At 29.1% G+C, this 24,216-nt stretch overlaps 1 protein-coding gene across 2 annotated transcripts; it reads right to left on the bottom strand.

The window, feature by feature from the left end:
• Window positions 1–1,477: 1,477 nt before the first annotated feature.
• LOC121128418 (uncharacterized) lies at window positions 1,478–22,401 on the bottom strand. 2 transcript variants are annotated; one of them, XM_040723997.2, is made up of 4 exons: window positions 22,264–22,401; window positions 9,583–9,623; window positions 2,483–2,747; window positions 1,478–2,385 (listed from the first exon to the last, which is right to left on the bottom strand). In XM_040723997.2, the coding sequence occupies exons 2-4, from the start codon at window positions 9,588–9,590 to the stop codon at window positions 2,107–2,109; spliced, it is 552 nt and encodes a 183-aa protein (XP_040579931.1). In that variant the 5' UTR covers window positions 9,591–9,623; window positions 22,264–22,401; the 3' UTR covers window positions 1,478–2,106. The 2 variants fall into 2 exon arrangements, with proteins under 2 accessions (XP_040579931.1, XP_040579932.1); XM_040723998.2 differs by lacking the exon at window positions 9,583–9,623 and having other exon boundaries at window positions 22,264–22,391.
• Window positions 22,402–24,216: the final 1,815 nt, after the last annotated feature.

Below are 24,216 nucleotides of genomic sequence, written 5' to 3'. Positions count from 1 at the left end.
TAATTATTGGTAAAAAGAGGCGATAAAACTGTTCGGGATACTTTTATTGCTACTTATATTCAGGTTTAAAAGAATTATAAGAAAATTAAGAGCAACACAAAATATTTAGGACTTGTACAATGTTATAAATATAAATGTCGCTTACCAAATTTGTTTTGACTGGATTAAGTGTTTACTAGAAAATTAATAAATAATCTACCGATTAATTGGTAATCAAACAAATTACTTATCCATGTATTCTTGCAACATACCTACTACACGAATTATTTAATTTTTCTTCTGTAACAGCACTGGTAAGAGGCCGTCTTATCCTGAACGGTGGTATGTATTATGCATAGACACGTAAAGCGAATAAAAAATCAATTTTGTGATTAAAATAACTAGTGTAAAGTGGATTAATTCGCAGGAGATGATTACTTATTATTGGTATATGTATTTTGACAATTTTTTATCATTAAAAAGCAATGTTTGAATGATGAATTAGACTATGTAAATACGAAACTACTTCAAAATAATTAACGATAAATAAGTCTATAAGAGCCTCAATCAATTAAATACGTAACCTACGTTTTAATTTAAGCTATTTCATTTTTTAACTGAAAGCAAACTTAATCAACTCTATTAATCACTAATTTTCAAATTTTTTGACGTTGGAATAGAATAAAAACTTTTAAATCTTATCTTTTATAATAATTATATTCTTTCTTGTTGATTAATTAAGAAATTTATAGACTTTATTATTTCAACTTAATTACTTGATATGTATTTTTGAATGAAGTTTATTATTATTATTATCTTTCAGAATTGCTTATAGAAAATGAAACCAAGAGATTTGTCAAAGAACCTTGAGATACAAATTAAATTAGAGTAATCCGTAGCAAAATATATAGGAATGATGTAGATAAACCATTACCTAATATATTTATCTAAGGAATAAAGCTGAAGCAAAAGGGAAACTTTCATTAACTTTGAAATATGTCAGGAATATTTGTTTGAAAGGATAATTCATTATATCGCATTTGCTCAATTTAATATCATTTAATGCCCCCCCCGTACCTCTTGTATTCAATAAATCAAGGTTAAGATGTCAATAGGGATGTTACTATTCCTATGAAAGTCTTGATCCAAACCAACAAGGTCTTGGATATGACTCACAAACCATCAAGCAAATATAAATTATTTTTTGTGAATTACAAAATTATGGTACATAGCATTCATAATTTTAATGTAAGATAACTAAGGGATTTGAGGTTTGAGTAAATTTTTTATGAAGAATAAAATCAAAAATATGGACCATGATCCTAAGATATAGAAAAACTCAGAAATTAAAATTAAAAAAAAAATCCTCTAATTTTAAAACTAATGTAAATACAAGTTATGAAGTCGCAACCCTTGTTTTTGAATATTTTATTTATTACTTATTTTAAATCCCCTTAAAATATGTTGAGAACCTGGTTAAATAACTCAGAATAGACAGTTTTGCATAGATCTTATAATATATTAAACTGTATATAAATCATGTTTGCTGGAACAAATTTTTCATACATTTTGTACAGTTTATAAGTTTTTCTTCATAGTTAAATGTGACTTATTAATGAAGCATGCATATGAAACAATACATTGAAGGCATAATTAATTATATTTATTTACATATATACATGAAAGTAAATGTGAAATATAGACATCAAAAAAATTCATTTTTATATGGATTTTCAACCAATGAGACATAAAAGTTTAAAATAATATAGTATTGGAATAAAATTACATACGATTATATGTGAAATATATTTGATTGGAATGGTCTTAGATTAAAAATAGATTCTCAAAAAAATTTATGCTAAGATTGGCAATATTAAAATTATGATTAAAGGTAATAAATCAGAACTTACATGGATTTTTTATGATTGTTTATACTTAAGCAAATAACAGTAGATTAATATAATGTATATTTATATCATATTATGAAATGTAAATCTTAAATTACTATGAAATAGAGAAAAAAGTACATGATTAGCTGTAAATTATTTAATAAGGAAATGAGACATTATTAATTAGAAATGAAATTTAACTTATGTTTATTATAATTTATTGTGTAATTTATATAATTTATTGATTCATCATTTTTCGAAACTCAGCATAACTGAGTCTTCCATCCCCATCTTTATCAAACCTTGCAAACACTTTGTTAATTTGTTCCTTGGTCAAACTCTTAGATAACTTTTCCATTTCATTCTTTGTGATAAAGCCATCCTTATCCTTATCAAAGAGTCGAAAAGCTAATTCAGCTTTTTTACCTTGTCGATGATGATGATGATGGGCGTTCTGTTGAGACGTATTTTGATTTTCGTCTTCATTGGGGGATTTCCCTTCCTGTGCTTCCATAACCTATAATATCGGTTGAATAAAAAAAATACTTATCAGAAGTTAGAAAAGTATAATAATATAACGGAACCATTGAGCTATTTATAATCACGCAACTTACGCCTGAGGAAGCCTTGGAGCTGTTAATAAATTCTTTTTCACTCAATTCCCCCGTTCCATCCTTATCAGCTTCGTCTACAAGCCTTTGTATATCGTCCCTACTCACATTTTCTATTCCATGTTCGGAATAGATACTTAATATTTCATCCACCGAGAGTTGTCCATCTTTATTTTTGTCTGCTCGTCGAAATGCTTCGACGATTAAATCTCTTTTTTGACGGTCTTGGATTCGCTTTTGATGGAATAACACAAATGTCTGCTGCATTCTATTCATTATATATATATGAAATAAAAAAGAGTATATAAAACTTGATTAGAGGGAACAAGCAAAGTAATATGTTTGTGTATGTGAAAAATGCATTTTGTTGCAAACATAAAATTACATGTATGCATATACCCAACTCATAATTATAAATAACTTTTATTGGCATAACTCTATTTTGAATACTTACTAAAGGGGCTTTTTGTGTATTGTAAATGTGGGGAAGTTGACACACAATTAAATTTATTATTAATTTTTAAAAGTCTTTTTTTAATGATATAATAATTTGCTTCATACTTATGCTTTTATGATATTTTTAAATTAAGTTTTTAGAACTGAAAACTAAAGTTGAACCAAAATGATTTTTGAGACTATGACAAATTGTATGGTCCATTTTTTTTTTAAATAAGCCTTTGATTCCTCGAAAAAAAGAAGTTTTCACAACTAACGTTACCACTTATCATTTTCCTTATCACTGTTGTAATACTCAGTTATCAGGCTTAAACATTGAATGGAAAATTTAGTAAACAAATGCACGTAGAATGGAAAAGAAATGAATAATGAACGTGGGGAAAATATTAACGTTGTTTATTTTGACTTTAATTTTCTTATTGTCTGGAAGGGGTTGACTTTTGACTATTTTTTTCGAATATTATAACATCTTTTTTCTTGATTATGGGTATAATTATTTACATAGATGGGGGCTAACATATAGAGCACTAATTAAATATGGACAACAATTTGAAGAGTTTATTTTGTAAATTTTTTAGACATACCTTTTTGCATGTAAATAATTATTTGTTAATTATAGGTCAGATAATATATCATGCCCCTGGCTACTGTCCAACGTTAATGGAAATACAACCCATAATCTTGTATTACAAGTTCATACCATAAAGCTTTTCCAACTAATGTTTGACTTCTATCACGCTTTTAACTGTATCATGAAAGGGTATAAACTAAGAGTAGCTATATATCACCTACTTTGAATGTTACTTTTACAGTACTGATGTTACAGTCAATGACATCAAAATCCGTCTGTCTTGATCAACATGCGGTACGATGTATCAAATTAAAAATTATGGCAAGTCCAATTACATGATGCCATAAACTTGAATTTATATTAACCTTGCACTTTCTAGACATAATACCACTTCTCCTTTCTAACAATACAGTTTGTAGTTTTGTTGGAACGTGGCCTGTATTTTTTCCCTCTTAACGGCGTGAGGTCCCGAATTTAATCAAAATATTTAGCAATTACAATTAGAAATGAATAAATACATAGAAGATTACAATCTTACCTCAGGTAGAATACCCTATTTCATAAAATGATGAATGGGCCTGGCAAGCCGCGGATAATTTATTATTACAATATCAAATTAAAATCAACAGTCTTAAATTATAAATTGTAGTTGCCAGTATTTTTATGCATAATTCCAGTGAATTTATATTTTTATCTTTGAGTTAGTGGGTCTCAGGCAAAGCTAGATGAAAATAATAAAAAAAGGGGTTGGATGAGGTTTGTTACTTCAACTTTCTCTAACATCTTCTATTTATAAATTTCATTTATTTGGTATTGTGAGCAGCTACTCAATTGAACAGGGACAATCTGAATCAAATTGCTGCCTTATGCAAGATATTACGCAATAATATGTATATTCTATATTATAGTCTCACACAATGCTAAAAAATAATAACCCATAATCATATAATGAATAATTAAGAAATGCAATATCAATAGCCGATACAAAGTATAGATATAAAGTAAACCATGTAGAAAAAAACTGTAGACAAGTATTAAAAAATAAATTTTAAACACCAGAACTGCAAAAATATATGTATAATGTTAATATGCATTTATTATTTTCATACTAAAAATGCAATTCTTAACTGGTTCGGTCAGAGCATTTAGGTCAGGTTGTAGCCCAAAATAAAGACATATGATTTGGGTCTAATTTTTTCATCTCACACGGCAAACTAAGACCACTGTGGGTATATGAGAGACGAGTTCACAGGAGGAGTTTACATGGTTTTTAAAAAATCAGTAAAACAATTAAAAACAAATCAGAGGCCTCTCCAAGGAAAAAAATTCCTCGTGAAAATAAAAAAAGGAAATTCCACTAGGCCTGACAATTAGTTATGAAAGACTACAAGACCTTAGTGTTATGGGCCCAACTTGGCCCAACTTGGCCCAACTATCATATTGAAAAAAAATATATCAACTTCTATGAAGAGTAGAAACTAGGGGTTGTTCGTTACAGGCTTGCACCGCGGTTCGGTAGGTTCTAAGCCTTGGTAAAATACGTATATAAGGTAGGGCAGCAAAATATAGACTGCTATTTTATGTTTATTTTCTTATTACTGATTATTTTTTGATATTGTGTTTCCGCTATCCTTTTTAAATAAACAAACATTACTAATTATTTAATCATCATGAGCAAGCAACAAGCAAAAGGGTAGCACATGTCAGATCTCATAGATGCTAGAGTTAGTGTGATGAACATTGCAGATATTGTTCAATGCTCTAGGAGCCTGGTTTTTAAGTTAGCCAAGATGAGAAAAAAAATGGAAAATACCTCTCCTGGATGTCAAGAAGTGGAGTGTTTAATTTAAAGAGGGATACAAAGTTCTTATTAAGTTTGAAGAAGAATATAAAGGATGATTTTACTAACCGCCTCACCAACGACTTCGCTGTGGCTCTTATGGTCATCAGGATAATTATAAAGTACAATTTGGGATTAGTCTTTCACAAGTACTCATCTCCTCATTCTGACAGAGCTTCTGAAAGCTCAAGAGTTCAAAGAAAATCATAACGTGGATCAAAGTAATTGTAAAATTTTCTTAAACGAGAAGATTTTCACAGTTGATCAATTTTACAACCACTGGAACGACCACTTGCTCGCTGAAACAAAAAAAGAGGTTCAAGAGGTTGACCAAACAATATAACCAGCCCAAACGATGGTTCTTGGCGTTGTAGCTTCTGATGGAAAAAAGATTCCTACGTTATTTTTAAAAGCTGGACATAAAATCGGCCAGGATCCCTACTATAAGGTGCTTAGGTACACCATCTTGCCATGACTGATGCCCAACTACCCGAGGGTAACTACATGTGGACTTTGAATGGTTGCCCCTTTCACAATTCCGCCAAGTGTCAAAAGTTCTGAGCAGATAACATTTCTCGATTCTGGTTCAAAGAGATATGGCCCTCTTCCTCACCAAATTGGAACCGTCTTGACTTTTAAATATGAGGCACTGCGGAGAGGGAAACCAATATGATCTCAGACCTAAATAGGGACTCACTGAAATCATCCATAGCGGCTGCATGGGACAACTTTTCAGAGGAGTTTGTCACCAACTCCTACGTAGTCTTCAGGCGACGTGTAAAGGCTATGAATGATAATGAAGGTGACCATATTTAGTGAAAAAAGTTCTGCAAAAACCTTTGTGTACATGTTTTGTTATCATTATTTTTTTGCTTATTATGGAAAGTATAAAATTATTGATGTATTTCTAAATCCATGTCTCGAGTCCACATTCTGCTGCATACTTTGTAAATATAAATAATAAATTTAATAAATTTTTGGTCATTTTCTTATCTTTCTTTATTTGGTTTATATATTATATAAAAATAAACCAGAGCAATTCTGTTGGATATTATTTTTTACAAAATCGATGGCAATATTATGACTGCTAATCGGTCTTGTTTATTACTGGAAAATCTTCTTTAATCTTGAGAATTTTTAATATTTGTTGATTATGAACATCATGTATACCATTTATTTTAATACGAACTTACTTCCGGTCATTCCTATGCTTAACCCTAACCAAATGTTACTAACCACGATTCAATCCAAGAAAATCCCTGAGTACAACTTTAGTTGACCACAAATGTACCACATGATTGCCAAAATGTTATTTTGAGATAAGGGAATTCACTCCTGATGGTATTTATTGTCTTCTGGTTCTTCTGCAGCTATAGCACCGCAATTTTTCAGCATTCCCATTATCTATATTGCTTTACGTATCGGATCCAACAGGGTGTTGAGTTTGTATCTCATTGTGTTTTTTGGTGACTTTGTTGGGCTTATAGAGTCCCAATCTAGTCATTACGTCTCTTGAATGGGTTACTCATTACTAATTTCAATTCTTTAGAAGCATTATTCACAATCAAATCATTTAACTCTTGTCCTGTAATTAATGACTATTATGTTCTTTGCATTTTTTTAACAAGATAAACTAAATCATTAAATCTTTTCTTCGTCTTGATATTTCTTCGTCCTCTCAGTCTCTCTATGATCAAATGTCTTCATTATTGTAATGTCACTCTTTCAAACACTTCTGTTGTATGAGTGTAAATATAAGGTAATATTTGATTCTCATTGGCTTAACAAAACGATTTTTGAGCTCGTTGAAATAAAAAAGCATGCCATTTACAGTTCTAGACTGGTAACCAAGTCGAGTGAATTGCTTGTCTTGGAAAGTCCTAAACAACTTGTCAACTCCTTTCTCCTCCAAAGTTGATCGAATTCATCAGATACTGTTCTCGAATTTTGTATGTTGAATTACAATGCTAATTGTCAAGAATTTAGAAGACTGATGGGGGTGGTAGATATAAAATGATAGTATATGCTATATTTATTAACTAAAATCGAATATATGTATGGCAAAGTCTGCCTTAAAAAAGAATTTTACGTCTAAAATTTTACCACATAAAGTTCTTGGACTCTATATCTATGCATTATAAAAGCTGAGCTATAGATAATACGATATTGAGAGTGCAAAAAAGGAATGCGGTACCATAAAATGTGCTTGCTCACCTTACTCATAAGGACAAGGCTATTTTTTTTTGTCTATATGTCTAGATTGACTATTTGGAAGCTAAAGAAACCCCAGTCTATAATAAACACCACATACAACATCTATCTTTCCTTTTTCTAATTTTTAAGGCTAGTTTTTTCATTACAAACATGTCCACTCTACTTAATACTTAGATGTTCTGTCTTCAAAAATTAAATAATAATGAAGAAAGCTTTGTGTAATAAAAAATCCTGTTCGTAATACCAACTAGGAACAACCTTTCTAGATTTCTAGGATATGACTTATACACCTTTAATAATGTATAACACATCCCTAAATTTTTAGAAATTATGTTGCTAGAAATATTTAAATATATATTACATAACCAGATAGGGTTTAGTCAATCCTTACTTATTCGTTCTGTCATAGGATCATTCCTCTCATTTCTTGAGGCCAGTTCTTAAGACTGTCTTAAGAATTGACTTGAAACAAACGGAAATGAAGTTGAGTGACATTTTCAAAGACTAAAATTTATTAGTTTTAGGACTGATATGCAGGATTTAACTGGACGAGGCTGCAGTCTCCAGTCCTAAATAAGGACCAACAAAAAACTAATCACAGATAATGTGAATCGGATTTTTTTGATTATTTATGTGTTCTCTTAAAAAAGATTTAGATATGCAGGCATTTTAGAAAAAAAGATCCAAAAATGTTAAGAATAGGTTATCAAAAAAAAGAAATTTTTATTTGATTGAAAATGAACTAAATTATTTATTAATTTTGGAAAAGATTGGATTGCATTTCTACTTTTAGATAATGTAAGTCTGTAAACTGAAACAAAATAAAAATCCTAGCACTAGCTCTAAAAACAGCTTTATTTCCCAAATATATAATTTACAGGTGTATTTTATGCTTCATATTACTGTTTTCAATGTTAATTGTTTTAACTCCAATAAAATATTTTTAAGGTAGCTACTATAAATTTAGGGGAGTTGAACAAATAAAACTTGATTCTACCTATTGAAGCGTTGCATTTTATTCCTTGGAAATATATATCTACATAGTATAAATATATATATACTCTTTGATATATATTTTGATCGACACAATGCATATTTCCATAGTACATAAATGGTAGGCGTTTTTAAAACATTATTAAATGTTTATAGAAAAATGTTACAGCAGGTAAGAAATTTTGAAACATTTCTGTTAATTTTAAAATTCATTCCTCCGCTTTGAATATCTTCATACATAAACATATATTTCTTTGATCTTACAGATGACGTCCTATGTTTTATATGGAACCTCTCCAAATTAAGACTATGAGATTCTTTATATTATGTATCTATGACATTAAAAAAAAGTGAAAAAATAGTATTTATGTAAAATTAGGTCATTGTTCAACTCCTAATTAATTAAAAACCATTGTTCTTGGTCTATTTTGAGTAATTGTTGTGAGATACAAAAAAAATCCTCCTTTATATGAGGGTGTAAAATTTTTACGATAATTTCAAATCATTATCACCAAATATTGAGTTTTCAGCCAATTATTTAATTTTTGTATATTACTCTATAAAACATATAATGTGTTTGTTTTGTCGACAATAATTCAAAATAGACTTGAACATTATGTTGTGTGAGTCCTTATCTAGACCTGATGACTGCAGTCCTGCTCCGTTCAGTCCAGTTTAGTCCTAAAACTTAAAAAATTCGGTCCCGGATGACATCAGTCAACTATATTTGTTTATTTTTTAATCAGTATATTACTGACAGTCCGAAGGACATGCCGTCATGAGGATTGTCCAAAGGACTGATAGGTCAAATTATAAGACGAAACCGAAAAAATAAAGGCTGTAACCACACAACTTTTACATTTTTGTATGTAGTAGATTATCTGATTAATATAAGTTATTTATAGAAAAAGTAATACTAATTTTGATATATAAAAAAAATCGAATTACAGTATTTTCATGACTTAAATTTGTCATAAAAAAGGAATAAAAATAATAAAGGATACAGTTTAGTGTTTTTATTATACGTACCCAATCATATTCGAATTCCTTTGCGGAAAGATAATTCAATTCTGTGACAAGAAAAGAGAAACATAATCGAAATTAGATAAATGTAGAGTTTTACCATGAATCTATTCATAATATACATGATAACAATAAAAGGGGTTTTCATTAAGAGTGCTTCAATTTTTTTTTAATTATAAGCCACAACAGATAAAGTTTTTGCCAAATTTATTATTCCAGTACAAATTATAAGGTAAAAATATATGTACTACAATTTATTTGTCTAGCGTGACCACCACAAGCACGTTTAAAGAAGTCCAATCGCTGAACCCATTTTTTCAAAACTTTTTCCAATAAATTGACTGATATTGCAGAAATTTTGCGTATATTTTCTCTGAGCTCATCTAACCTTGACTTCATGCGACCCCAGAGAAAAAAATCCAAACGCGTTTAATTTCAAGATCGAGGCAGCCAATCAAATGGTCTATTATTCGAAATAACACAATCACCAAATTTTTTTCGCGATAAATCGATTAGAACGTTTGCTGTGTTACAAGTGGCATCTTCTTGTTTAAGCCACATGTTTGCCCAGTCGATACCCGGCAATTTAGGCCAGAAAAAATATGTTACCCTGGTGCAAAAGTAATTTCCATTTACAATAACGTGGGGATTATCATCATCAACAAAGTTGATCTATCTTTGGAGTGGGAGATCCCTGTAAAAGTCACATTTTAAGTGAACTGTACTACATGTCGTGATTCGGAAATTGCAGCGGATGTCGTCTGTCCAAATTCTTTGATAACCAAAATGGCTTTTCAATTTTATGAATCAGTTTTATGAAAATATACACCCGTACTTCCTTTTATAATTAAAATTAGCATGCTAACTACTGCAAGCCTAATAAAATATTTACACAGCGCAACTCTTACTCCTTTTATCTTTTATCTATGTGGTCGTTATATTGCAAGAACTCCCAAACATAGTAATCAAGCAATTAAAAAATAAATTGTTGATATCCCCCGAGATGGGTTAAAATATAGAGCTTTATTTGGGTACCCTTGAAGTTGCTAGCAAATACTTTAAAAATAGCAAATCTAATTGATTTTTGGGTAAAACAACAGCAGAAATGACTGACCATATTCTGTGGGATTGTAAAATCCTAGATATCACTTATAATGAAATTCGAAAACTCTTGAAGAAATTTTAAATACCAACTACATAAACAAGACTTTTTAACTACTTCGAACAACGAAAAAATCGATGCAATTATAACCAAGGCGTAATATATTATCTATACATTACAAACTATCAAAGAAAAAATACATTACTAGAATTATGCCCATTGTGAAATTGTATTATAATATTTTAACCAAATTAGCATTACTTATAGTCCTTCACTATTGTTGTTTGAAATGTTGTATAATAATCTTGTTTTTTCTTACTAGGTCATTTTTCTCAAGATTTTAATTGTTTTCGTAACCTATTGTGTTCTTTGAATTATTGAATGTTAAATAAAATTGCTTACATTATGACCAATAAAAAAATGTCAAATAAAAGAAGGAAACTTGGCGTCGTTTTTTCCATAATGTAAAAAAAAAAAAAAAATTGAAGCCTCCCTTATAAAAAAAACCCATTGTTTAAATACACAAATCCTTAAAAAAACCAGATATTTGAATACATATGTAATACATTGTATTTTGAGCAATATGTACGTTCATTACTCAGAATGTGATAGAGATCCTTTTCTGTCGTCACTGATTAATTACTACAAAATTGTTGCCTATAGCTTATATTCAGATAAAAAAATTTTTAATAAAAAATCCTACTTTTATAACGATGAAAACGCTCTATATTAAAGGTTCTGAAAGTAGTGTTTGCAATTTTAGTTTAAACACTCATCATATAAAGACGGAAGTTAAGACTAATTGAGAGAATACTAATTAGACGCATTGTTTTACCAATCAAACAAATCATAAAAAATCAGATATTTGAATACATAAATAAGCCCCATCCAGATGGGTTTTATAAATAATGACTTCGAAGGGAAAAAAGCTTGAAAATATGAATTATTTTTTTCTAAATCTTTATGTAACTTTTATATCAACTAAATGCCAAATAAACTTATTTCTAATCAAATTAACTTGTTTATTGTTGGTTATGTTTATTTCTCCTTCGTACAGCAATTAATCAAGATATTTGTGTGTAAATTTAAGTATTTTTTTATTGAAGGTACTTGGAGAATCGAGTTGGAGGTTTTCTATAAATATACAAATTACTTGTCAGAAAAAAATTCAATCATTCATATAGAAGAAACCCATTTATCAAAATATACTGAAAAAAAAGAAGAAATATATAATTTAAATTAACTAATTTTGTAAGTAATGGATTGACAATTTATGCGGTTCATTAAAATAAACCCATTTGAAAAATATATGAACTTCTAATATGGCGCTTAAAATCCACATTTAATCAAAAAATATATACCAAATTATTAAATATCCGTTACCTAGAATGAATGAATTCATTGGTTTTCTATGAGCATACGGTAGTCATACCTGTCAGCCAATGTGATGGAATTTAACAGGCATACCATATTTATGGGAGAGAACGACAACTGTCTATGTCAAATCAAAATACTAGGCCTCATCACTCTGTATCATAAACTTGCCATTAAAAATGTTAATACGCTCCACGCTTTTTATGTGTGTGTGAGACTCAGACTAGAAGAACTGAATCAATCAGACTTAGGTATCTTATATTTCTATCAGAAGTATAATTTCCACAATAGTATTTATGCACAAAGTAATTCAAATTTACCATATCATATGGGCTATTTTTACATATAATTTATTACCTTAATGATTATTATTTTCTGGTATAATTGTTGTAGTTTAAAAAAAAGTTCAAATTAATAATTACTCTTACTAATATTAATTGAGACATGTGATTGTATTTTTTCTGAGTTTGCTAATAACACACAAAAAAAAAACAAAAAAAAAACATTTCTTAAGAACATTGGGAGTATATTTATTTTAATAGCGATATTTTTTAATTCGGGTTATGATATATTTTCACTAAGGCTTATTATTATGGCATTGTTTATCGTCATGCTAAAAAAGTTAAAAAAATCAAATTTAAAAATCATTTTTCTTAGGAGTGATTACATATTATAGAAATGATAATTTAAAACAAAATTTCAAGTTTTAACAATGTAGCTGTGATTTTATAACAAAGAGAGATTAAAGAATCGTTAAAGAAATAAACTAAAGACATTTGAAAAAATAATGAAACAAAAAACCTGTATCTAAATTATGTTCACACATTACACAACCTTGATCAAAAGATGAAAATGGATAGGACATTTTTAGGGAGCTAGTAGAATAAAGCTGTAATGCTTTTTTACGAATATATCATCCCTAAGAAAGACATGAGTAGAGGGAAAAAATTAAACCTATAACACTATTCAACTAAATTCAGGTCTGGGAACGACTTCTTATAGAAAATTTACAAAATAGGTTTTTTAAGGCTGCATGATAATCTTACTCGGATTTGCCGTAGAACAATGCCCGAAAGGCCAAAACAATAACTTATTAAGACCAAATAATCTCATTCTTCAAACAAAATTCTTTAAATTTCAGGCAAGGGTCAAATACTATTTTTCTATTATTTAATTAGAACTTTTCAAAAGTGTTTAATTTAAAAAAAAATATATGTTTTGAACGACTTTCTGTCTGATAGCTTAAGTTGCAGTAATAGATATGGAAAAAGTGGTTAATTGGGTCAATAGAGAAAATCTTTTTATAATTTTACATTTGTGTAACTTTTCCCACGTTTTCTGTACTATATATCTATTAACAGCCTTAATCAAACCATTGTTACCTTAGATCTTTTGAGTTGTTGCTTGGTTTGATGGATCCAACAGAGCCAATGAAAATGCACCAATACAAACTTAATTAAATAAACGATACATATTTTAAATAAAATAAACAGAAGCAAATCTATTGGACTCAATGAGGTATATAAACAAATTCTTAAGGATTTGTCTAAGTGCTTTTAATAAAAGAAGATGAAAATGACCATTGTTTACTTAATCGTTTACTCTTAAAAAATTTCTTGTGTTTCCAACTGATGAATAGCTTTCTCTTGCTCTAAATTCTTAAGACAATCCAATATTTATAAATTTATGAAGCTTTTAAGACATCTTTATAAACAAATTACAATTTAGAGTTATTTTATACACGCCATTAATTATTTGAAAGAATGGAAAATAGATAAAAGAGTATGTATTCATTTTGACATGTAAAGAAAATAACATCCTTAATTATATTTTACGTAACTTTGATTATATTCTTATAGTTAAAACATACTCATGATTAATGGGACCAGTCTTCTTATTGTACACATATATTATGAATTAGAAACACATTTTGGTTTCATCATATCTACGCATAATACGTAGGTTTGAAAATTGTAAGGGTTTACATTATGTAAAAAAAAGCGTTCACTTTAAAAAGTTTGCGGCAAATTTGTGGAGGTAACATCTCTACGGCGTAAAATTTCGGTATAAATTATCATTGGATTACAAAATTGTTATAGTAAATATCATGACGAAGCAATATATTTGTAAGTTAGTTCATAGTTCACTCAGAGGCTGTGCTCGTGAACTACTGTACCTCAAAGTAGGTGAAATTCTACCATTGTAACTTTTCCGAGGATCTGGGATCTCTTCTAATATCCTGTAATAATCCCAAGCCCACGGACTCTGAAGTTGAGCTGCTAGGCTCCAAAGCAGTTTAAATTCTTCTTTTTTATATCTTCATGTTTAACGCCAGCCTTAAAACTATCTCAAATGTATAACCAATTTTCATCAAACCTTGGCGTTAGGCCCCGCCGTGGTACATGTGTATTAGAACATATTGGAAGGTATCGTTGATGCTTACAATCGTGGCGGTTGGGGATTTTAAATTCTTTTGGGGTCCAGCACTACACATGTACAATTTGAGGACTGGGGTGTATTTTTGGATATTAAAAGGGGTGTATAATGCTCCAGGAAGGCTATGGTCGAATTTTTTTATAATTCAATAGCTTGATTGTCTGAACATAATATAATTGCATACAATAATATTGTCTGGCGCTGAAATTACTCGTATTTATATTACATACAATGATGTTTCGCGATGATAATACTCATAAGAATTTTGTCTCACAATGATAATATATACAACGATTTTACCCCTACAATTTTTTCTGCGTCCAAATTTAATGAATATTTTGGAAGAAAAACAGGTTTTCATTAAGTTAATTGCAGGTATCTGTGAAATAAAAGACTCTGTATCTAGCAAAGAAATTAGCAAGAAATGCTCTAATGTTGATTTTCAATTATACTCTAAGTCGATTGAGGACTCCACAACAAATCATCAGCGTAAAACATGAGCATTTTTTTTCTTTTTTGATAAAAAAATTTAAAAAAAGAGACGGTGCTGCATTCCTACTTCCGACGTCCCTGTACAGGTGTAGAAGAGGATAGTTTATTTTTACACCCCCTTAAAAATGAAAGGAAATGATAAAATCAGTAGAAAATACGAAACTACTGTTCTTGTTGTCAACAACAACAAAATGGCACACTAAAAATGCTTATGATTTACAACCCTAGTAATACTTAAGTATATTTTACTATTTTTAAACTTTTTTTTGCGTGCTTTTGTACTATCTAGGGTTCTAGTCCTGTTATTACCTATTAATTTATTCATATAATAATTATGCATTAAGCAAATGAAAATTTGCAAAATAGTTATAAATAATTCATCGTTGTAGCCAAATAAAATAAAATCAAAAAGTTTTATCTATTCTATTCCATTGTTTTCTTCTATTTTGACATTTTAAATATCATGTTATCTGTTTTGAAAACAGTTTTAACAACATAATTTGAAGAACATGCTATAATTAAAATGACCCTTTTTTTAAAAATTCAGTGTTTTGTGGCAGTGAAAGTGAACTTTGTTATAAAAAGAATAACACTTTTGTGTAAAGCAATTTTCATTACATATTTCATATTTTCTTCCAAAACCAGAGAAAAACTGTTCTAAAATATGCGTCACACTACCCAACTGATAAAATATCATTAATATATGTTCACGGCTGAACAAGTTATACTTTCATTTATGTAAATCAACGATCAAAGCACTAATAAGAAATAATAAAACGTATTCATATGATGTTATATTAGTGGAAGTCATCTATTTTGAAAGATACTCAGCAACCAAATTTTATAATTACAAAATCTTTTTTTTTTGTAAGAGAAAAATAATTTATTCCAAAAGGAACGTCAAAAATCACATATGTGTACATTGTGTAGATACTAAATTGTTAGTGGTTACTTTTTCATAGATCAAATAATGAATACATCTGGAAATAAAACTGATGGTAAAAACTTATATTCAATATATGGACTCAGTCAAAAGTACAGATAGCTAACTAAATATATTAAATAAATAAAATAAGTGACTTTATTAGAAACAATATTATATTTGTAGTTTTTTTTATCACAATGGCTGCATGGTGGACTAAATTATAAACTTCAATAAAAAGGTATTTTATTGAGCTTCATATTAACCAACTTTACTTCAATTTTTTTTTTAAATACTGGTTTGCTATAAAAGTATTTATTTATTTTTAAAATATTTCCCGAAATGTCCTTCCGATTGTTTTTCTTTTTTTGAAATTAAATCCGTTTTTTAAACACTATGTTTGTCCGTTCTTGTTAATATAAATGAATAGTGCAATTATCTACATGTTTTTATTTTATTCCCCAAATGAAATAAAAAAGAACATGCAGTCATTCGGAATTTATTTCAATACACTAAATTAATTCCTAATGTTCATAATGAAAATATAATATTTAAGTCAAGGAATTTGAAGCTAAGGCTGTAAAAGCTTTACTAGAGTTGAATACCGAATAATGAAATTTATCGCTCATGTATATTAAAAACAGCCGATTAAGGATCTCCAATATAAATATTGTATAATCAACATATATAATTGAGATATAATTTGTTATCTTTTTGAATGGGGAGGTGGTAGAGTGAACGTATTAAAATGATTCTCTTGATACTAAAATTGCAATTGTTTATCCCAAAGTTAACTGGTTCTTAAATATTGTACTCTACAATAAACTATCCTCCATTTTATATAAAACTATTTAGATTAACCCTTTAGAACACATCTTTTATTTAGCGGGAATTACGGATGATTTTTAAGGAAAAGTAATATGATGGATCAGAGACATATGAAGCCTTATATATTAAATGAAAGCTATAAATTAAAGGTAATAATTAAAATTGTAAAATATGAACTGAAATGAGTGCCGCACTTTTTAAAGTTTCAATTTGAGCAGTGTTGTTTTATTCAAAGCTGTTATCAATATTCTATAATTCTTAAAAAAGTAACATCTAAGACTAAAGTACTCATGGATGCATATGAGTAACACTAAGTATTTTTTAGGGATTTATAAGTGTTGAACTTAGAGTATAACTGAGGATCAGTATTGGAGTAGTTCTTTCTTTAAAAGTCTTTAGTAGATACAGAGTTAAATTTGTGATGATTTCCTTTCTCGCCCTCATATAGCTACTTGTAGCTAGTCTAATAAAACTTTATTAATGTTAAACCTTTCCTTTTAACTAACGTCATTCAAGTTGTCAGGGTTACAACGTTATTTTTTGCTTTATTTTCTTTACCGGAAAATTATAGTTTTTATAACTTCACAAATAATCTTGGATATTTTAATGTAAGATTTATTTTGGAAAGAAGTATTTTCATCATTTTTAGATAAATGTTGTCTTTAATATTAACATATGAGACTTCATATGTTGCATATCTCAGAAAGATCTTTTCATCTGTTCACACTTCTGAATAGAAAATCGAAAAGTGTTAATAATTACTTAGCCCTTAGGGGATTAATTATGTATATAATAACCCCACTTGTATCTTTTATTAGTATCTTGATAAATGTCACATTTACTTATCAAAAAATGTAAGGGATATGCAAATGTTTTTTATTCAAAGTTGATTTTTTTATCTTATATTAAGTGTGTACTTTCTATTACACATTTTTATTTTGGGCTAAAAAAAAATTTTTTTTTCTTTATGAAAAGATCTGCATTGCGTTTCATTTTGTTGAAGATGTTGCTCATTTAATTAAGTTAATTTGTTCCAAAACATAAAGCGACATTGTCTCAAAAAAGTATAAAAAGTCACATTACATGAGATAATTGTTTTACATAAACATATATAGAAACAAGGGCGTAGATCCCAATATAAAAACCAGCTGCTACAACTTTCTTATACTATCATTTGAAGTTGGACATTGTAACAAAATAGTTTTGAATAATGACACAAAACCTTAAAGGGGTATTTGTTAATTGCTATCAAATTGAAGAGTATATTAAGTTGAATAAAATATCACCTACCCATATCCAAAAAAAATAAAACACACATGAAAAATGTCATGGTAAATCTAACAATTTGAAAAATATTTTGAAGAAAAGCAGCTAAGCTGTCAAGACGTTTTACTACAATAAAGCAGCTATAAAAGGAAGGAAATAAACTCAAATCTCAATTCTTGTCTACTAATTTCATAGAGAGGAATGACTATGACATTAATCCTCAATTCTAATCCGAGTCCAACAAGAACATACCCTTGCAACTCTCCAACAAATCCTCAGCGTCTGTCTTTGTCTTTCATAAGCAGTTGCTCTATTAATTACTTTATACTTAGATGTTATCTCCTTAAGAATGAAATAATAACAATTATAGCTTCGATAATAATAAGAATACTGTCAGATGGTCCACTATAACGCACTCCTGTTATGTCCTATTTCCTATGGCACCATCTGAAAAAAAGAAAGGAAACGGACTCAAGTGAATTTAAGCTCGTATCAAATATTACATGTTATTTATCAAATTGTACCTCTTTATATTTGTATTAGTATAATACGTAAAAACCTCCAACAATTGAAATTTGTGATCGGTAGTAAGGTTTTTTAGAGCTTTAGTACATGACTATTATCAAGTAAAACTGGCTGAGTAGCTCAATGAGCCTAGTTGACTCGCAACACATCACTGATAAATAGGAGGGTAAATGTAAATGGTGTTGCTAAAGTTGCATGCTCAATAAATAACTCTAACAGAGGAGTTTTGGCAACATGCAAGCTGCCATAGATCTGCTTATTTGTCTGATGTTGTTAATTTTGACTCAAAGCATGCCCAACTTATGAAGTTTATCAAAATAAAGTTTACTTATTCCAAATTATCCAATTTAAAAAAAATAGAAATTGAATTAATATACACTGATGTAGTGTTAAGAGCTGGCATGAACAAAATGATTGTCTCTTTTCTTTTTCTTTTTGCTTCTGTAAAGAGAACAAATAAGAAACTTTTGTCACAAACTCTGAAGAAAAGTGTTCAGGTTGTATTAGGTACACACTATCACTTGAAACAATTGTACAACAGATGAGAGTAAAATGATACGTGATACGAAACCACTATTTGGAAAAATGATACGAAGGTACGGCTTCTGAACAACACAAACTCTTTGTACGGAGGTACGGATACGGAATAATGAAAAAATTGTCAGATACCCAGCTCATCTCCATAAACTGTTTCTACACACTTCTTTATTGTTCTGTCCCTTTGAATACCTATGGTATTTCAAACATAAATTACGTAATCATTCTGAAAAAAAAATTGTCAAATGCTGACATGGAAGAGGGCGGTAAAAAGTTTTTGGATAAGTAATGACATAATTTTGAAAAACTGTAGACGTTTAATGTTTATCGGAATTAGTTTAGGCATTATGACTATAGTTTGAATTTTTTTTGTTTATGTATTCTATTTCATTATACTTTATTTGACATTTCTGTATGTATGTCTTGTATACAATGTTATCATGTATCGTATATTTTATGCTTAATAACCTAAATGCAAATAAAATGCATTGGTATTATAACAAATATGCAAGTGCAATACGATATTATCTATACCTTTTTTCCTGGAGTATGCATAGTTTAAGAGCAAGAATAACAAAGTATTAAAAAGGCTATTAAAAATTATACTGATCCTTAAATACGTAACCCATGATCAAATTGTACCATTCTTGTTTGGTATTATACTAGGAAAAAAAACCCATAGATAATATATTAATAATTACTTAGATAATATCATAAATGTCATAAAACTCCAATAAAAGGGAAAATAATTTATATGTTGCATTCTAATCTTATAGAAATGGAGTATTATAATTAATATGAAAATTTATTGGATATTTATTTTTGAGAGTCAGTTATTATTTTGCCATTATTTTTTTTTTTTTGCAAATAAACAGGGAGCCCCATTTTCTATAGCACGGCTTGATTTTAAACGGAGCTAAAAGTTCAGATTACATGTAGTGACAACATACGCTTCTAGTTTATATTTAAGTAGAGTTAGTCTTAAGGGGTCTAATAGTATCTATTGACAATTATCCATACAAATCTTTTTTTCATAAAAACCTATAAAAGAACACTCGTTATAAATAAGGTAGTTAATTAAATATTTATTTTATTGCAAATTTCATGAAAAGGGTCTTTGTAAGTAAACTTACACGGAATCATTTATATAAATACAAATATAAGCTACTTAAAAAAATTGATTATCTTTAACAAACTCAATGTTTTTCATAGTTTTGAATATGATTATTTTTTTCTATGTATTTTAATTTAATTTTTAGTATTTCAATGTATTAAAATTTCACAAGTCAATTCAAAAAATATATATTTTAGAGACAATATCTAATTTTAAAGGTACTTGAGGCTTGGGTCAATATATCAAATTTTATTAAATTTACAACTTATTTTTTTCTTTCCACAATTTTAATTAGACAAAATTTGTTACAATTTAATAGCTACAAGTACGGTATTGATAAAAATGTAAGATTCATCATCCAGTTAGGTTAGTTGACAAAAACCTGATAAAAATTTACTATCGAATATTTTAACTATATTCGATGTATGTTTTCGTTCCAGAATTTTCAACTTTAAGTTTTTGAATATTTTTAATAGATGTTAACCAATCTTTGAGTGGTTTAAATGTATAATAAAACATTTTCATAACTACAAAAGATTTCAAGCAATCATTGAGTGACAAAAATATTCTTAGTTCTTACAAAATTTTATTTTGATTTGAGAAATGAGCTGATTTATAGTTAAATGATCAAATCTAGTGAAAAAACAATATTAATACAATGTTGTAAGGGTCTTGCTTTTTCTTTGAATAACTCCTCCTTTTTCTACTTTTTTAAGAAGAGTAGTAATTAAACCTCCATTTTGAAAAAGAAGACTATTTGCTTCAACCCTAAAGCTGAATTCGTGAAGAAAAAAATTTAACCTTCCGATAGTGACTAGAATGTTTTATATACACTCCCAATTTATTTTCTTATTCCTTTGAATCTAAATTTTATTGATTTTCATAATGCTCATAAAACATTTAATCTGATAATATACGATTATTTATTTTTTCTTCAATTTCTTGTTTAGGTTTTATATTTGCTATTTTTAATCGAAGTTTAGTTAATTTAATTAAATATTTGTCTTATAAACCTTCTTTTGTTTATCCTTTTCATTTCTTCAATTTTACTTTTCTCAATGTCAGAGCTGAGCCGTACAACGCTTGCTAAAAATTATTATATTGTTTTAATGTATCTATACAATACACACAACCGCATCAAAAACTAAAAGGTACTCATTTGGTCAACAAAATATGTGTAAAGTAGTTTCAAATATTGAATAGACATTTTTTTTTTAAGTTACTAATTTAAGATTTTTACTATAGGAACTATCAATTATTTCCTGTTTAAATGTATTTTTTCTCGATTTCTTATAATCATACAAATATATTGAACATTTTAATAAATATTAACGATTATAAAAATGGATGAAATAGTTTTAAATGATACAAAATTTATATGACGTAATAATGATAATTGTTTATTTGTTCATGATGTAATAAAATATATTTTTTCGGAAGTTTTCTTTTATCAAGTATACTAACTGTGTTAAAAAAGGATGGTCGCTAACAGAGAGCTTAAAAATAAACATTATCCTTTGTGTCTATACTAATATTTTTCAATCTCTATTAATATAATTGCTAATTGTACAGAACTACATATACAAAACCATAAAGTTCATTTTTCGAAATGGTAAAATTTGGGATGAGTTTGAAATTTCCAGTATACATTAAAATCTAAAGTAGGATTAAAACATCGATTTTGCTTTAAGTAAATTATTTTAACCTAAATTTTTACTTATTTTATAGTACAACCCAAAAATTCGACAAATACTGGACTTTTAATTAAATAAATAAAGTAATAAAAATGCAAAAAGTTTTGATAGTAATTTTTAACGTACTTCTATGATGATTTTTTTTTAAACGTAGAAAAACTTTTTTGGGAATCGATTAGATAGATTTCCCAAAAAGTTACTAGTCTAATTTACTTTTATTTAGTCAAGCTTTCTATTTTCTCTTTTTCTAGAACAAATATGTGCATAATTATGGGTGTGAAACGAAACAGCATGTCTAGTTCATAGCACAATGGAAATGATTGTTTTCCGGATATAAATAATTAATTATTTAAATATGTACGGTAATAAAAATAACTAAGGAGTATAAGGATATTACCTATGACGAATTTCTTATCTTGTCCACTCTTTGATATCCTTTTTTGAATAACATCCAAAATTAACTAACATTTCAGTAGCCTCTTATTCTGTTCTTCCATATTGTATGTTCCTCGCGCCCTCTTTCCTCTTCTTGACTACTGGGAAAGTCAAAGGGGGAATTTCTTTATTGGGAGAGGGGGGGAATTCTTGTTCTTTTGTATGAATCCATTTCCCCGGGCCTTCATCTAAGACTGCAAGGGAAAAAAGGGATCTCAATCATGCTAGACATACTTCGTACAAGTACATTTTTGAAACAGATGTACTTCACTTTGTTTTTTTTGTATTTTTTGCGTGTGTAGTCAACTTTGTTTTAGATGAGTTTCTTATAAAATAATTATTTGACTTTATAAATAGAAAGAAAAAGTATCCTTTACTTAATATTTGAGCTGTTGCTTTTTACATGAAGGATTTGGTTCAAAATTTATATTTTCAAGAGTATTTTTTATTTCACAAATACTCAGGTAGGTGAATAAATTATTTACCAGATCTTAAACTGTATTTTTGGGAAGTGTAGAAAGTTTCAATTATCAAGTTGACTCAAAATTGAAAATCTGTTTTAGTTATCTTTCAAACAAGATTTTGCTATTAAATATATCTTACTGCTGGACAAAGATGGAAACAAAAAAATTGTAGATTCCAACTTTGATCCGAGTCAGCCATGATATCTAGGACATTGTGAAGCAGTTTGGGATCAGTCGCCACACTATCCGTCACGCTTGCAGGCGCCTTTATAGAGCTCTGGCCTGAAAGATTGTCATAAAGCGTTAGGCCAGACAAGTTCATCCCCAAAACTGCCAAACATATTTTTGAGGCCAACCCGGCCATGTCCAGTGCATAATCCAAATATTAACTAACTTACATATTATATCAAAATAAAATTTTGCGACAATAAATAGCAGGTCAAAATAATATATCATATCATCTAGTGCTCTTCTTCAATGTTTTACAACAACTTTGTTAAAAAATAAAGGGATAAGGGTGAGAAAATTTCACAAAATATGTAAAATTGTGGTATATTATGCTTAAATAGTATATGGTTCTGTAAATTATCCTAATCAACATATCGGAGCGATTTTTTAAAAATATATTTTGAATTTACTTTACATATATTTTAGATTCAGATTAAATTATTAAAAAATATTATTCTCATTATGTCAGGTTTTGGCGGGATGGAGGGTGCTTTACTTCAGTTCAGTATAGGTAGGTTCATTTAGGTATGTTACAAAGTCTAACAAAAATTAAAATATAAATTTAAAAGGGGCTCTTACGTTGTAGAGGGTGTCCACGATAAATTGGAACTACTTTAAACTTCATCCAGATCCATAATGTGGATATTCGGGGTTAAATCATACTAATTTAAAAGGTTGCGTGAACAATACACTATAACTTCCACCACAATTGTTTTGACAACAAATAATAGTCATCATGGAACAAGCAAGGAGAGACACCATCCTCGAATTGGCTCGCGCAGGACACAAGCACTCCGCTATCTACAAGCTTCTTAACTACCCCAAGACCACGGTGTACCGGGTCTTCATTGCCAGGGAGGTTGAGAGGAAGGTCTGCCGCAAATCCCACAACATGAGAAGTGGCCGAATCCGCCCTCCCCGCTTCCTTGAAGGCCTCCTGAAGTCCATGAAGGCTTCCCCGGGTACTTCCTTGTCCAGGTTGCCCAAGAACCGTAGAGTGACCTAGCAGTTGTTCTCCAAGGCTATGAATGAGGACCGTCCAGGTCATACCGAATGGCCAAGCAGCACATCCTCACAGCATACATGAAGGCCACCAGGCACACCATCGGTAAGCGTATCCTCAATGACCTGAAGAGCCATGGAGGAAGAATCATCTTCTTCTCCGACGAGAAGAACTGGACTGTTAATATAAGCTACAACGCCCAGAAATACAGGTGGCTTGC

This window comes from Lepeophtheirus salmonis, chromosome 13 (assembly GCF_016086655.4).
Source record: "Lepeophtheirus salmonis chromosome 13, UVic_Lsal_1.4, whole genome shotgun sequence".
Lineage (NCBI taxonomy): Eukaryota > Metazoa > Arthropoda > Copepoda > Siphonostomatoida > Caligidae > Lepeophtheirus > Lepeophtheirus salmonis.
Note: the sequence above shows the minus strand (reverse complement) of the source record. Positions and strands in the feature narration are given on the sequence as shown.

What these genes read in the sequence shown, in the direction of transcription:
- LOC121128418 (XM_040723997.2), bottom strand. An exon ending in GCTCCAAGGCTTCCTCAGGC is followed by an intron (nt 2,386 to 2,482) that starts GTAAGTTGCGTG and finishes CCGATATTATAG; the next exon opens with GTTATGGAAGCACAGGAAGG.